This window comes from Taudactylus pleione, unplaced genomic scaffold, assembly GCF_031769625.1.
Source record: "Taudactylus pleione unplaced genomic scaffold, aTauple2 ptg000203l, whole genome shotgun sequence".
Classification (NCBI taxonomy): domain Eukaryota; kingdom Metazoa; phylum Chordata; class Amphibia; order Anura; family Myobatrachidae; genus Taudactylus; species Taudactylus pleione.
The window spans coordinates 11826130-11842646 of NW_028284605.1; the positions used below are offsets into that span (position 1 = coordinate 11826130).

The 16517-nt window shown below is 44.8% G+C and overlaps 1 protein-coding gene across 1 annotated transcript in view; it reads left to right on the forward strand.

Annotated features, from left to right (window-relative positions):
* The window catches only part of HIP1 (huntingtin interacting protein 1), a 200502-nt gene that overhangs the window by 105503 nt on the left and 78482 nt on the right, over window positions 1-16517 (forward strand). The window contains exons 8-12 of the mRNA XM_088477791.1: window positions 2032-2219; window positions 3016-3072; window positions 5369-5449; window positions 5807-5883; window positions 9458-9519. Of these exons, the coding sequence (XP_088333917.1) occupies window positions 2032-2219; window positions 3016-3072; window positions 5369-5449; window positions 5807-5883; window positions 9458-9519 (465 nt within the window). The remainder of the gene's footprint in view (window positions 1-2031; window positions 2220-3015; window positions 3073-5368; window positions 5450-5806; window positions 5884-9457; window positions 9520-16517) is intronic.

The following is a 16517-nucleotide window of genomic DNA, read 5'->3' on the forward strand; positions in this document are numbered from 1 at the left end:
AATGACTATTTATCCCCTGCATTACCCTGTACCTACTGTTTTCCCAATAAACCCAGTTACCTGGTTAAGCACTCTCTGTGTGGCCTAAGAGTTAGTTTCACATCCGCTGCCACCATATTGGAATCATCCCAAGGTACCACCCCAATAGGCTAAATCGACATCTAAACAGTGCATCCGGAAAGTATTCACAGCACGTCACTTTTTCCACATTTTGTTTTGTTACAGCCTTATTCCAAAATGGAATAAATTCATTTTTGTCCTCAAAACTCTACACACAATACCCCATAATGACAACGTGTAAAAAGTTTTTTTTGAGATTTTTGCAAATTTAATAAAAAAAACCACAAAGAAATCACATGTACATAAGTATTCACAGCCTTTGTCATGAAGCTCAAAATTGAGCTCAGGTGCATCCTGTTTCCACTGATCATCCTTGAGATGTTTCTACAGCTTAGTTGGAGTCCACCTGTGGTAAATTTAGTTGACTGGACATGATTTTGAAAGGCATACACCTGTCTATATAAGGTCCCACACTTGACAGTGCATGTCAGAGCACAAACCAAGCATGAAGTCCAAGGAATTGTCTGTAGACCTTCGAGACAGGATTGTCTCGAGGCACAAATCTGGGGAAGGGTACAGAAAAATATCTGCTGCTTTGAAGGTCCCAATGAGCACAGTGGCCTCCATCATCCGTAAATGGAAGAAGTTCGGAACCACCAGGACTCTTCCTAGAGTTGGCCGGCCATCTAAAGTGAGCGATCGGGGGAGAAGGGCACTAGTCAGGGAGGTGACCAAGAAGCTGCTGGTCACTCTGTGAGAGCTACAGCATTCCTCTGTGGAGAGAGGAGAACCTTCCAGAAGGACAACCATCTCTGCAGCAATCCACCAATCAGGCCTGTATGGTAGAGTGGCCAGACGGAAGCCACTCCATAGTAAAAAGCACATGGCAGCCCGTTTGGAGTCTGCCAAAATGCACCTGAAGGACTCTTAGACCATGATGAGACAAAGATTGAACTCTTTGGTGTGAATGCCATGCGTTATGTTAGGAGGAAACCAGGCCAATACCATCCCTACAGTGAAGCATAGTGGTGGCAGCATCATGCTGTGGGGATGTTTTTCAGCGACAGTTATTGGGAGACTAGTCAGGATAGAGGGAAAAATGAATGCAGCAATGTACAGAGACATCCTGGATGAAATCCTGCTCCAGAGCGCTCTTGACCTCAGACTGGGGCGACGGTTCATCTTTCAGAAGGACAGCGACCCTAGGCACACAGCCAAGATATCAAAGGAGTGGCTTCAGGACAACTCTGTGAAAGCCCTTGAGTGGCCCAGCCAGAGCCCAGACTTGAATCCGATTGAACATCTCTGGAGAGATCTGAAAATGGCTGTGCACTGACTCTTCCGATCCAACCTGCTGGAGCTTGAGAGGTGCTGCAATGAGGAATGGGCGAAACTGCCCAAAGATAGGTATGCCAAGCTTGTGGCATCATATTCAAAAAGACTTGAGGCTGTAATTGCTGCCAAATGTGCATCAACAAAGTATTGAGCAAAGGCTGTGCTTAAGTACATGTGATTTCTCAGTTGTTTTTTTTTAATAAAATTTACAAAAATCTCAAAAAAAAAACGTTTTACACGTTGTTATTATGGGGTATTGTGCGTAGATTTTTGAGGACAAAAATAATTTTTTTCCATTTTGGAATAAGGCTGTAACATAATAAAATGTGGAAAAAGTGACGCGCTGTGAATAGTTTCCGGATGTACTGTAAAATGACAGAAGCTGATTGGTTGCTATTGCTATAGTTCTGATACATCTCCAGGGGCAGATTTAGGTGTCAGGCTGTCCCTAGTCACAACATTATTGGTTGTCCCCTCACCCCCATCACGTCACTGCTCCTTCGCCCATTTATGTCGGGGCCGGTCCTCATGCCTCCAGACCACCAATGCAGACATAACCTCAGTCCTATAGCACTGCAATATATATTGCCACTATATAAATTAATTGTAATAGTTGCAATTGTAAATTTTTTCCAGTCAGATGTTACTTTGTGAAATGTTGTATCCTTAATTTACCTGCACCTTGCATCTTGGGAACGCACCATGAGAAGGGGGCGCAGACATTCTGGGTAGCTGTGAACCGGCTGCCTCTGTCAAGCAATGCAGTTCTCTGCTGGAAATTCTGCCATGTGTTTCACAAGCTGCTGCGAGATGGACACCCCAATGTGAGTACACATACCCAAATAAATAAACTAACTGCAGCCAGAGTGTTGTGTAAGCTACATTATCCCACATTGTCCATTGGTACATAACATTGCAATGCAGTTAGTGGTGATGGGCGCTCTTCATGACCACCAGCATTGCCAACTGTCCTTTACACCCCATTTTGGTGCACAGTAAAACTGGCGATGTTGGGGTACTGCATTCTACTGTGATGTTTGCAGCCGGACTGACCAGAGAATTATAGTCCAGCATTACTGTCTCATCAAAGATTACATTTTAACAGATTGACATGTTTAGCTTTGTAAGTTAACCAGAGACTAATATCCACATGGTTTCTTATATATTTGTACTGCATTATGTGATCATGTCTATCACCTGGGATTTATAGCTAAATATATCCATATCCCCTTTACTCTATGGATATTGGGATTTTAACCAGAACATTTCCATTTAAACAAAGTAATATGAAATATGTCGAGAGAAGGTTCATAGACTACTGTGAATTTCTTACGTGTGAAATGTATAGGGCACAAGATGTCTGTTGCTGATAGTAGCTGTTGTATGTTTTTTTTTATTGTGATTACATAAAATGCTGTTTCTAATTTCTCATGCATGTATAAAAATAAAATAAAAAAATACTTCTTATCATTACAATGTTCTTGTACATGTGTGAAACACAATGGATTTTTATTCAGTGAAAGCACATATCACATTACAATCAAAGAAGTTGTACTAGGTAAATTCAATGACATGCTCCTGTGTTGCCTTCCTCATATGTCTCATAGTCTCTGTTTTTAGGTTTTGAAGGACTCTCTACGGTATAAAAATGAGCTAATGGACATGAGCCGGATGTGGGTAAGGGCATAGAGATCACATTTAAAGAGGACCCAGAGTTGGAAATAAAATGTACATATTAACTAGACGCTCACCATATGCTGTATATGTGCATCCTATCAGACGTCAGAGAAGGCATGATGACTATTTAAACCTTCTTCTTGACACAGATGTTGGTAATTGACTCCCATCTAGGGGGAGATGTACTAAAAAGTGATAAATTGGAAAGTGATAAACTACCAGCCACTCAGCTCCTAACTGTAATGTTACAGGCTGTGTTTGAAAAATGACAGGAGCTGATTGGCTGGTAGTTTATCACTCTCCAATTTATCACTTTCCAGAGCTTAGTACATCTGCCCCCTAGTATTCCCATCTTATACTATGTATCAGGGCATCAGATCAGTGATACATACAGTACTGTAGTATTCATTATAAATGTTGTGCTACCAAATATGAGGCCACATATTCTGTAAGGAAGTGACATATTTATTAAAGGATCTGCCTCCTGCTAAGGTCCCCACATGTCAGCAACAGTCAGTCCATGATTTCTGACAAGACTGTTAATGTTGAAGTGCAGGACAAATCTGCATCAGTTCCACTCGTCATCCTACTGGCCCCTTCAGACCTAAAAATGTCTGCCCCCCCCTCACACACACACACAAACACCTCTCCACCCCACACACACACAAACACCTCTCCACCCCACATACATATACCTCTCCACCAGAACCCAATAGGACCATGTGTGTGATAATGATACGTTTTGTTTGGGGGGCATTTGGGCATCAAGTGACCTAAACCATCATAAAAGGCCTCATCACCTTGGATTCTTGTGCAGTCCTGATATATCATGTAACTATACAAACTAAGTTGTACATGTATTGTACACAGTTCATTATGTGCCATAGAACTTGATACATTTTGTATTCTTACAACTGGGGTAATTAATGGTCAATCAAGTTAGTAGTGATGTGATACTGCATGTTCTAGTGTGATGTTCAGTGCAGTTCTGGCAATGTGCAGTGCGCACAAATCCCAGACATAAGATAGGCTTACACCTTGCAATTTCCTGTGTATGCCTACTGGTCTGTGAGGTAAAATGCACAATCTAGGGGTGATGCTGTGCTCCGTAGCCGGCATTCAAGCTCCTTCACAACTGCACATAGCCGGCATCGCATGTTCATGGCTTCTAACTGAATCAACCTCTTATTGTTAAAATTGTAAACTGCTGTAAAACGTTATCTTTATACTTGCTGCCTTCTCTGAGCAGAAGAGTGGAAAAGCAATGTTTACTATTCAAGGGGAAACCAACTCATGTTAGACAATAAAAATTGGGCTAAGCTCCTTCTGCTCACCCTGATAATACATGTGAAATTGGTATTTATTAGAAGATTAGTAGATCTATATTAAATAACCTGATACAGTTTATCCTCCTTTATCTATTTATTACAGTACAACTTGGCAGGAAACCCCAACCATTGTTAATATTTTACTTAATTGAACTAATTCCGCCAGACAAAACTCTTAGGGGGAGATATTTCAAACCTTTTATAGATGACAAGTGGAGAATATGGCCATAGCAAGCAATCAGATACTAGTTATAATTTTCTAGAATGTACTAGATAAATGTTAGCTAGAATCTGATTGGTCATTATGGGTAACTTCACCATTTGTCCTCTATAGAAGGTTTGATCGATCTTCCCATAGTCTAGCATAGCAGCAGTTAAGTGTGATTGTAGTTCTTTAACATTAACATCCCATTTGGGAGATGTGAGGAAAGCACTTGACAGCACTGCTGTCTCTAGGATCTTGTATTTGTTGCCCATAAGGACAGCAGAGTTGATTGCTGCATGGGCAGAAATGCAAGCAAATCATGCATTCAGGCTTTACTCTGCAATCACATAGAACACTCTTCACCGTCAGGACTGACAAGAGGCTTTTCATGGAGATTAATGATCCCTAATGAAAGATCACTCAGTGATTACCCATGCCGGCATCCTGACAGGGTCAGTATTCTAAACCTCCCCCTCTCCTTACCCTAACCCTCCCTCCTAGTGACTAAACCTAACCTCCCCCTTAGTGCCTAACCCTCCCCATAGTGCCTAATGCTAACCCCCCTCGACTCTGCTACTTACCTTCGGGATTCCGGTGATCGGGATGCCGGTGTCAGGATTCTGACAAATGACGGGATTCCGATGCCGTAATCCCCGCGGTCGGGATATTGACCTCATCCCGTGATTACATATGACAGCCACATGTACGGAACCTAATAGAGTTTTTGCTGCATCTCATCCCGTGATCATCTATTCTCTTACAGGGACATCTCAGCGATGGTTATGGGCAGCTGTGCAGCATCTATTTGAAATTGCTGAACACCAAGATGGATTTCCACACAAAGGTGAGAGAATTGTCTATTGATCCTGCCCTGGAGCCATTGTTGGCAGTTCCAATAATTCGGTTGTCTTCTCATAAATATTGTTTCAGCCAACAAGATGGCTGCCTGTGCTGTTTGTAGTGGGTGATGGGCATACTTTAGAGGTTACTCCCCAGGAGGGTAAAAATAAATTATATACTGTCCATGGGCATAACCTACTGTAGTAAAGTTATACAACACTCCTAACTCTGTTCATTGAAGCGTCTCTTGCCTCCTGTTGACTCTATGTACCATGTCAACTGAAGCAAGATACTGCTTGTATTAGAATCTTTTTTCTTCTTATGAAAAATACATGAAACTTTTTATATTCCCTATGCCCAGAATCCTCGTTTCCCTGGCAACCTGCAGATGACTGACAGACAGCTGGATGAGGCTGGAGAGAACGATGTCAACAATTTGTAAGGTTTATTCCTATACTGACTTCATTTAATTAATATAGAACTTGCTTCCTACAGGGAACAAGCCGTTACTCCGGTACAGTACAAGGTCGTGGTGCCCTTCATTGCTGTATCCTCTGCACCATTTCATTTCATGTTTTGGTCTGTAATATTCTTGTTACTTTTTTCTACTTATCTACAGCTCTACAGAATATGAGTATACTGACACTGTATGAATTACATAGGCAATGTTTTGCTGTAAGATTATACGCTTTTAAATCATGTGGCAAAAAAACGCAGAAAAACGTCAGCAGTTTTGAGAAATGCCTGTTGATAAATAAAACCTTATGAGTCTAATGGCAAAACTCTGGAACAGTGATGGCAAAGAGTTGATAAAAAAAAAAAAATACTCCAGAGCTCCTAAGTTTTTCAGCTGTATTTTATTTGAGAAAGCAAGAAAGCAAGAACCCCAGTGGGTGATCGCAAGCAGGCTCTCAGGTGGCAAACACAACATTATACTCAGAGCCCTCAGATGGCAAACACCACATTATATTCAGAGCCCTCAGGTGGCAAACACCATGTTATACTCGTAGCCCTCAGGTGGGTGACAAACACCACATTATACTCTAAGCCTTCAGGTGGCAAACACCACGTTATACTCAGAGCCCTCAGGTGGCAACCACCATGTTATACTTAGAGCCCTCAGGTGGCAAACACCACATTATACTCAGAGCCCTCAGGTGGCAAATACCACATTATACTCAGAGCCCTCAGGTGGCAACCACCATGTTATACTCAGAGCCCTCAGGTGGCAAACACCACATTGTACTCAGAGCCCTCAGGTGGCAAACACCACATTATACTCAGAGCCGTCAGGTGGCAAACACCATGTTATACTCAGAGCCATCAGGTGGCAAACACCACGTCATACTCAGAGCCCTCAGGTGGCAAACACCACGTTATACTCAGAGCCCTCAGGTGCAAAACACCACATTATACTCAGAGCCCTCAGGTGGCAAACACCACGTTATACTCAGAGCCCTCAGGTGCAAAACACATTATACTCAGAGCCCTCAGGTGGCAAACACCACGTTATACTCAGAGCCCTCAGGTGGAAAACACCACATTATACTCAGAGCCCTCAGGTGGCAAACACCACATTATATTCAGAGCCCTCAGGTGGCAAACAGCATGTTATTCTCAGAGCCCTCAGGTGCAAAACACCACATTCTACTCAGAGCCCTCAGGTGGCAAACATCACATTCTACTCAGAGCCCTCAGGTGGCAAACACCACATTACACTCAGAGCCCTCAGGTTGCAAACACCACGTTATACTCAGAGGTGGCAAACACCATGTTATATTCAGAGCCCTCATGTGGCAAACACCACATTATACTCAGTGCCCTCAGGTGGCAAACACCACGTTATATTCAGAGCCCTCAGGTGGCAAACACCACATTATACTCAGAGCCCTCAGGTGGCAAACACAACGTTATACTCAGAGGTGACAAACTCCATGTTATATTCAGAGCCCTCAGATGGCAAACACCACATTATACTCAGAGCCCTCAGGTGGCAAACACCACATTATACTCAGAGCCCTCAGGTGGCAAACACAACGTTATACTCAGAGCCCACAGATGCAAACATCACGTTATACTTGGAGCCCTCAGGTGGGTGACAAACACCACATTATACTCAGAGCCCTCAGGTGGCAAACACCACGTTATACTCAGAGCCCTCAGGTGGCAAACACCACATTATATCCAAAGCTTCCAGTGTCATAATTTGTTTCTTCCCAATGAGATGTGTATCTTATGTACACACAGTGTTGCTGTGACCCAGTTTTACATTAGAAAACATAAATTTACTATAGTAAGTGGCTTGGCAGCAAAGTCCTCTTCTTTTTGTCTGGCGCAATCTGACCCGGCAATGAGAGAGACAGATTGAATGACATTACGGCCTATGCGTAGCTCCGTAATTGTTATCTGTCTATGTGCACTGAATGCTTTTATGAGGGGTATTCAATATGAAACGTAAACTTCGCTGTCGAAGTTTACGTTTCATATCGGAGCTTTTACCTGCGTTAAAGCATCGGGCGCGCGCCCGCTTATCCCCGTATTCAATATGAAATTAACGAAAACAGGAGCCTGCGAAGTTGGATTTGCGGAAAGTTACGAATTTTTCCTTAAAAAAATTGTAGGACCCCCCTAAAGTTGTAAAAACATGGGGGATCACTATGGGTACCCCCGTTTTTAGCCTTTAAATGAAAGTTGGGGATTTAAATAGCCGCAGCAGGTGTTTGTTCCCGACATTGAAGAAGTGTTGCAGAAGAGCACTTAGGTTATTTTTTTCATTTTTTTAAGTGGTCTCATCAAATTTGGGGTACATGAAAATGGGTACTAGCATATTTTTAAGTCCCTAAAGTAAGTTTTTAAAAATTCTGCAATTGTGCACCTGCCGCTATAAATCTATTCTAGAAAACACCTGCCGCATACTTGCACAATAGCCCTGAACCTATTCCCCTTATTGTTAAACAATTTTTTCAAATTTTTTTTTTCACCCCAATTTTCAAATTAATTTTTTGGGGTGTCCCTATTTTTTTTTTAAACTTTTTTTTAACACAGTTCTTTTTTAAATGTAATTCCCAGGAGTGCAGGCTATTTTTTTTAAGCCTGCACCCCTAAACCCCAATTCTGCACTTTTTTTCGACACCTATTCAATGGTGAAAAGTTATCCCCGTTTTTTATCAAAGACTTTTCGAACCTGCGAAAAGTCTTTGAAATTGAATACGGTGTAAAACTAAAACCTGCGATAATGACGTCATAAGTGCGATATTAACGCAAAAACGATGTTTTCGCTCCCATATTGAATACCCCTGTATGTCTGTTATTGCAGGCAGGGAAACTATGCTCCCGCCCACATTCCATGGTCTTTTCGTTTTTTGTGCATCCAAGAATTAGGTTGAGTAAACTGGCTAATTCCTCCCCCAGACACATTATAAAGTACTGAGCAGGATAACCTGCTAATGATTTTATCACTTACTGTATTTATTCAATATTACATAATAATCAGGATGGCAGTTTTCGATCAGAGTTATATAGTGGAAAAGTGCGAATATAGCAATATCCAATCAAACATTTCCTTTTATCATCTCACACGCTAGATTGATTAAAGCTAATTGCTGATTGGTTGCTGTTTATTACGGTACATATGCTCTTTTCCACATTTTTGGACAATAACCACTAGTTATAGTGAGTTGCCAATATATACTTATTTATCTAGTTATATATTTTGAACAAATGAGCATTAAATGTAGGGCAGTCAAGTAAAATGCTTTGTGTGGATTTGCAGTGGACACAAGGGGGTATATTTACTAAAATTAGAGTTTTAGAAGTGGAGATGTTGCCCATAGCAACCAATCAGACTCTATTATCTTGTAGAAGGTGCTAATTAAATGTTAAGTAGAATCTGACTGGTTTCTATGGGCATCGTCTCCATTTCTAAAAACTCTCACTTTAGTAAATACACCCCAAGGTCTTGCGACTGCTTATAGACTGATCTCACTCTATCTTGTCTTTTAATATTATTCAGCTTTCAGCTTACCGTGGAAATATTCGATTACATGGAATGGGAGCTCAATCTCTTTCATACAGGTCAGTTTTTTGGTAATCTCTGACTAATTAATGTAAGTGATATTTGTTGGTGTCCTTTGCTGATATCAATGTACTGGAAGACTTGAGACCTGTCATGCCCAATATAAAAAGCTCCATTGTAATAACAAACATTATAACTAATAATTTTGCCCCAGAAATTATTAATATAGTGAAAATAATGCCATACGTAATTACACATTTAATTGCTACTGCAATGATGGTCTCGCTTGTACTCCTGCAATTAAATGAATAAATATAAAAAAAAGAAGACCCAATGCCACAGACATAACACTTAGACCATCTATTTAGTGTTTCCTTAACAGGAATAGGGGTCCTTGACCAAGGGCCTGATTCAGACCCGCTCGTAAGCGGGTCGATGGCCGAGCAGTGCGCGAGCCCCGCAGCGAGCGAGAAATCGCTCGCAACAAAACTGGGCGGCTGTCGATGTTGATTGACAGCTCGCCTCGTTTTGTAAGCAGGGAGGGGGGTGGCTGACCAAACGGAGGCGTTCCTGAAGGAACGCCTGCCGTTTGCGGGCGGCCCTACTGACATCACCAGTGATGTCAGTAGTGAACTTCCTGCTCTATTAGAGCAGGAAGTTCACTGGGGCTTGCAGCAGACGAGACCCTACCACAAGGGTCTCGTCGCAAGCCCGATGGTCATACTATAATCGCGACCATCGCCAGGCCGCTCGCACAAGCTGTGGGTGGTCACCCACAGCTGTGCGAGCGGCCTGGAGGCCGGACCCCCTCCAAAAAAACATCCATCAGACCTGCGACCTGACACCGGCAGCGAGTGGGTCTAAATCAGGGCAAAAAAACGCCCATCAGACCTGCGAGCTGCTTCGGCAGTGAGCGGGTCTGAATCAGGACCCAATTTTAGCCACCACTGGTGTCTTGCTTAACTTTACAATGAACTATGGTCCATAAAGTTGATTAACAGAGATTAATTGGATCATTAACAAAACAAGCATTTAGCAGTCCATATAGAGGTCTATTTACTAAGCCTTGGAGAGAGATAAAGTTGACAAAGATAAAGTACCAATTAACCAGCTCCTAACGGTCATTTTTCAAACACAGCCTGTGACATGGCAGTCAGGAACTGATTGGCTGGTACTTTATCTCCTTCCAAAGCTTAGTAAATAGGCCCCTATATACTAAGCCTTGGAGAGAGATAAAGTGGACGGAGATAAAGTACCAACCAACCAGCTCCTACCTATCACTTTACAGGCTGTGTATGATAGTTAGGGGCTGATTGGTTGGTACTTTATCTCCATCCACTTTATCTCTCTCCAAGGCTTAGTACATAGACCTAATAATCTCTACAGAAAGAAATTCTTGCGCCACAAATTTATAAATATAAATCCTACGTCCTCAGATGTCCAACTGCTGGAAACAACTGTTTAACTGTTTTGTTCCTTATAAGGACACATAAAGGTTTGTGGTCTGGTAATCTGTGTAATAGTTGTATCACTGCAGTTGCCTTTGTTCTGTTTCTCAAGCACTTGGATTATTTCATACCCTGCAGGCATACTTATCCTAAATATGCCAAGAAAGGAAAATCATTAACACATAATGTGTTCCCCATGTGAGTCTTTTTATTGGATTTGAAGTCCTGAACATTGCTTTTCAAAGTCTAAATAAAATATGTATTTTACAATTTGCATGTTCCTCTATTTACATGGCCAGTACACAGAGAAAACAATCTGTGTGACAGTTGTTACGGTGTCATATAAGCAGTGGCGTAACTAGGGCAGGGTTGCCGGGGCTAGTGCCCTGTGTGCCACCGGCCACTGTACAGGTCCGCCCTAGCCAGTCAGTGTAGTGCGGACTGCAGTGAGTGCGGTCTGCACTACACAGTAACACGCATGAAGCCGCTGGCGCTGGGTAGTACACTTGTACTACCCGGCGGCGATGTGTGTGTTTCAGACAGACTCTCATTGGCTGCTGCGCCAACTGCCAGAGCCCGGCTGGAGCTCACTCATGAGCTCGGCCTTCCGGCTCCTGCAGTAGGCGATGGGAGAGACGTCATGGCATCTCTCCCATAGTACAGAGCGGGAGGACAGAGGAGCAGACAGAGGCGGGCGCGGCAGGAGTGGGGATTCAGGTCAGTGTTTTGTGTATGTATGTCTGTGTGTGTGTGTGTTTTGCACTACTGGCCGGGGGCACTCTATCACTACTGGGGGCACTGAATAGGGAGGACCACTACGGGGGGCACTGTATAAGGGGCACTGCATAGGGGGGATCACCACTGGGGACCTGCATAAGGGGGGCCACTACTAGGGGGGTACTGTATAAGGGGCACTACTGGGGGCCAGCTTAAGAGGGATCACTACTGGGGGTACTGTATAAGGGGGACTACTGGGGGCTGCATAAGGGGGACCACTGCTGGGGGTACTGTATATGGGGCACTGTATAGGGGGGCACTGTATAAGGGTGCACTACTGGAGGCACTTTATAAAGGGCACTACTGGGGGCACTGTATAAGGGTGCACTACTGGGGGCAATGTATAAAGGGCACTACTACTGGGGACATTGCATAAGGGGCACTACTACAGTGGGCATTGCAAGAGGGGCACTACTACTCAGGGCATTAAGGTGCATAAGGATTGGAAAGGAATGTTCCCAGAGTGACGAGAAAGAGGTGTGTGTCATGTTGACGCGCCCCATTTTTCAGTGGCCACTCCCCTTGTGCGATGTGACCACAGCCATTATTTTTTTACACGCACATGGGGGGGGTGGCGCTCTATTTTTCTTCTTGCCCTGGGCTCCAAATACCCTAGTTACGCCACTGCATATGAGCAGGGTGGAGTAGCTGTCTCAGGGAGCATTTTATGACATCAGATATGACATAGGGGTCTATTTACTAAGCAGTGTTAGGAGACAGAAAAGTGATAAGAAAGTGATAAGGTGCCAGCCAATCAGCTCCCAACTGTCATTTTTCAAACATAGCCTGTGAGATGACAGTTGGGAGCTGATTGGCTGGCACCTTATCACTTTCTTATCACTTTTCACTCTGTCTTCTAACACTGCTTAGTAAATAGACCCCATAACCTGCTAATTGCAGTGAAGGGCATTTACTATCCACTAACAGCGCTGGACTCAGGACCTCATTCAGAGTCTCTCGCTAGCGCTGTGCATTCGCAAGCGGCCCGATGGTTTGCGTATGCGCATGCGCACGCTTCATTCTGCCCGGGCGCGAACTACTCTGTGCGATCACAGGCCGCTCGCTCAATCAGCAAAGACAGCCCAGTGAAATGAGTGACAGGAGAGGCCGTTTGTGGGTGGTAACAGGGGCAGGACATTAATAACGGGGGAGTGGAGGTGCGAACGCAGGCATGCCTGGGTGTTTCCACGCCGTTTTTAAGGCGTGCATAATTAACAGGCAGTGTCACAGTACATGTCACATGCCTTGTTTTTACACTGAAGTCCTCGCAGTGCTTGCGGTAGGGTAAGGCAACCACAAGCGCTGCGATCACTACCGATGGCGCTCGATGTACCAATGTTTTAAAACACTTCCTGGAAATGACGTGTGCCGGTGGGCGGCTCAGCCTGTGCGTTTGGGCGTACGCTGGCCAAACGCTAAGACATGGTGGGCGTGCTTATGCCTTGGCGAGCGATCGCTTCCCATGGCGTCATTTTGACAAATTTGCATACGCTGGGGGCGAGAGACTCTGAATGAGGTCTTCAATGTCAGGTGTTGCAGATGTGGGCCTTTCCTTTACATATAGTGGAGGCAATTATTTTGTGTCTGAACCAATATTGGGCCTCTCAATTCACCAAGTCCTGGTGACAACGCTGAGGCTTGAGGCATATGTTGACGTTTACAAAAATTCTTACAGTAGCTCATTGATAGGCTGCATTCTCATAAAGATTGGTTCAGGCCATAAATGGCTACCTCTAGGTGACAGAAGCACTGAAGCAATACTTTGATGCTGCAGAAAACAGTTTTGTATTCTAGGATTTACAGGAGCAAATGCAAAATGCCGTAAAACAATTGTTAGATCAAATAAATTTATATTCTTCAAATCGTTTTTTTCTAAAAAATTTAGAGGAGGTGTCAGCCAAAGTAAAAAATGTAAAAGTTAATACTACCAGCAGGTAGAATAGCAAGGGGCTCAGACTCAGGATCCCTGATGCATCACAGATGCTCTATACCCAGCTGTGACGATTAATGACAAGAATAATCGCCAGAAATAATATTTTGTGAACTATGAAGTCCTTTAATTGAACTGTGTGTGTCTAGAAGGGCTGAGGTATTACCCCACCTCTTTTGAAGATAGGCGTTCCAGGAAGAGGGGTTGATAATGATCTATGTCCTGTGATTTGAGGAGTGTTATATAACTGTGTGTCCTTTAGCTCTATAGACTGTATAAACATGGTATGTCCATTGCTATTTGGTGTGCAGGTCAGAAAGGGCTGGAATTAGCAAGTGAATGGCTTTCAGGTAACAAAATGATGTATATTCCTCATAGTGTGAGGCCATGTGTGAACAACTCTCCCTTTTTATGACCCCTGAAGTCAGTGTCCTAGATCATAATCGCAGAACCAGACCTCCTATTACTTCAGTGCCCTAATTCTAAAGATTCATGTTATGCTATCGAGGCTGAGATAAGGATTCTGGTATTTACTATAGGTCTAGAAGGGGGGAGTTGAAAAGTGAGTTATATCATCACTTATCTTTAAAGCAGGGACCCTGTCAGTTTGGCCAGGTAACCCTGTATTGGAAATCTATTACTCTCAAACCCTGCTGACCTGATTGGGAGACCCTGTTAAGTATGAACAAAGAATTAGGGATGTATAAAAAGAGAATACCATCCAACATTCAAGGTCCACTCCTTGGGGTTCAAACAGTCAGGTCTGGGAGTGCATCAGGATATTCCTATGGGTGAGATCCCCCACCCCATCAGCAGGGCTAAGAACTTTAGTGTAAGTTGTCTTAGGGACTCTGAATTATTTCTCTCTTTTATTTTGTAAGAGAATATTTGCATTATAATCTGTTTGTCATTTTATTAATATTTTTGTAACTAAGCCTTGAAAATATTTTTTGGATTAAACACATTTAATCTAGCATATTCTCCGTGATTCTTATTGAACTTGCGTGCCTGGATAGGCCCATGCTACATATTTGTGTGTCATTTGAATGTGATTTATTATTAATCTGTTGGGAGATCGCAGACCTCCGGAGAACAGTCTGCGTGGTGGCAGAAGAACCGTGTATTTTGGTAAGTGACCGCGGTGCGCCGGCATCACAACCAGCTGATCAAGATTGTTGTATCTGCGAGTCAGCCTGGGTTCGTGACACCAGCATTTCTGAAATGACTATGGGCCTCATTCAGAGGCGGACGGAGGATGCAAGCGGTCGCTCAGAAACTGGGCGGCCACTTGCATCCTGACTGCCCGTCTCTGTTGCGGTCGTTTGGCTGTGGGTTAGTCAGTTGCACGAGTGCATGCCGCTGTGCCTGGGGACACAGCGGGATGCACAGTGACGCCGGCTTCTTCCCCAGGCACAGCGGCATGCACTCGTGCAACTGACATTATTACAGACTGTATTTTGGACTGCCGGCTGATCCGGTAAGTGGCGTACACCCCCTGCACTGCCAGGCGCATCAGGGCAGACGGCCATGTCAGCTTACTTTCTACTTCAGGGTCCATAGGGGTCCACAGGGTGACCTTGGGGTATAGCTGGATCCTGGATCCTCGGGCACCACGGAGTTAAAGCTTTCAGCTGCTCCCAGGATGCACTTGGGTCCAACCTCCCCTATACCCCGCCCCCGAGCCACAGGCACCTCAGTTTTAGATGGTGCCCGGCCGGAGTCGGGTCACCCTGCGGGGTGGGCTGCTGGAGCAGCCCCCTAAAGCTTTTAATTTTTTATTTAACTTAGTTAAATTTATTTATTTATTTTTTACTAACAGTTTTTCTACAGAGCGGCAGCGCTGGGCTGTCTGTACAGACGCCCACGCTGCCGCTCCTTCTCCCTGCTGGCGCCGCGACGCCAGCACTGAACTGGGGATCGCGGCGGGGGAAGCCAGAGTCTGTACTAGCCGGACTCTGGTTTCCCCCGAGACTGCTGCCGGAAGACGCCGGGGAGATCAGGTAAGCCACGCACCGCTGATTAGCGGCGGTGCGCGGGTTCCTTTCAAATGCAGTCCCATGCCCCCGGTCTAGGGGACAGACCGGGGGCGCTAGCGGTGGCGGCGGGCCCCCCCTCCAGCGGAGGCATACCCCACCAGACCACTAGACCACCAGGGTAATTAAGCGGCAAGCGGGATGCCGGCAAGCCCTGGGGTTAATATGCTAGCCAGGGGAGGAAGCCTTCCCTGTCTAGCGGCTCCTCCCCTCAGCTCAGCGCGCCTTTCAGCTCGGAGTCTGGCGTCGCTGAGCTGCAGATACTCGGCCACTCCTCCTCTGAGGTCTCCAGCGGCCATTTTCTCTGTGGCAGCGTGGATACTCTCAGGGAGCACGCGGACCGGTCCCCCTGTGTACCTCTCCCCTGCAAAAGGACAGTGTACACAGCGCTATAGCCCTCCCAGACACTGAATCTGGGCAGGTTGATTGTGCAGTGAGTATATCTTCCTGCATGGTATGTGACTTTTGCTAGTGCTGCCTGTCTGTGTCTTTTTTCTACTTACTGTCAGCCTGTACCTATCCCTTTCCTTCTCCTACAAGCCCTACAGGTGTGCGGGGGAAGGGTGTTTCTACTGACCTCACCTATATAGATCACGTATTTGTGAGGTCCGTCACATACAGTTGTGTGCTACACGGTGCCATATTGTGGGCTGTTGTTCAGCACACTGGTGAGTGCGCACGTTTTCTTCCTAAGTCATGTCTGAGGAGGAGATTGAGCACTCCGGGGCTCCAGCATTGTTCTCCTGCAGGCGCTGTTCTGCAGGAGTGGATAGGGAGGATTTGTCACAGGACGGCCTGTGCGGACGGTGCCAGGCGGTCCCTGGTACGTCTAAACCTCCCATTTCGCAGGAGCCACCATGGGCGATGTT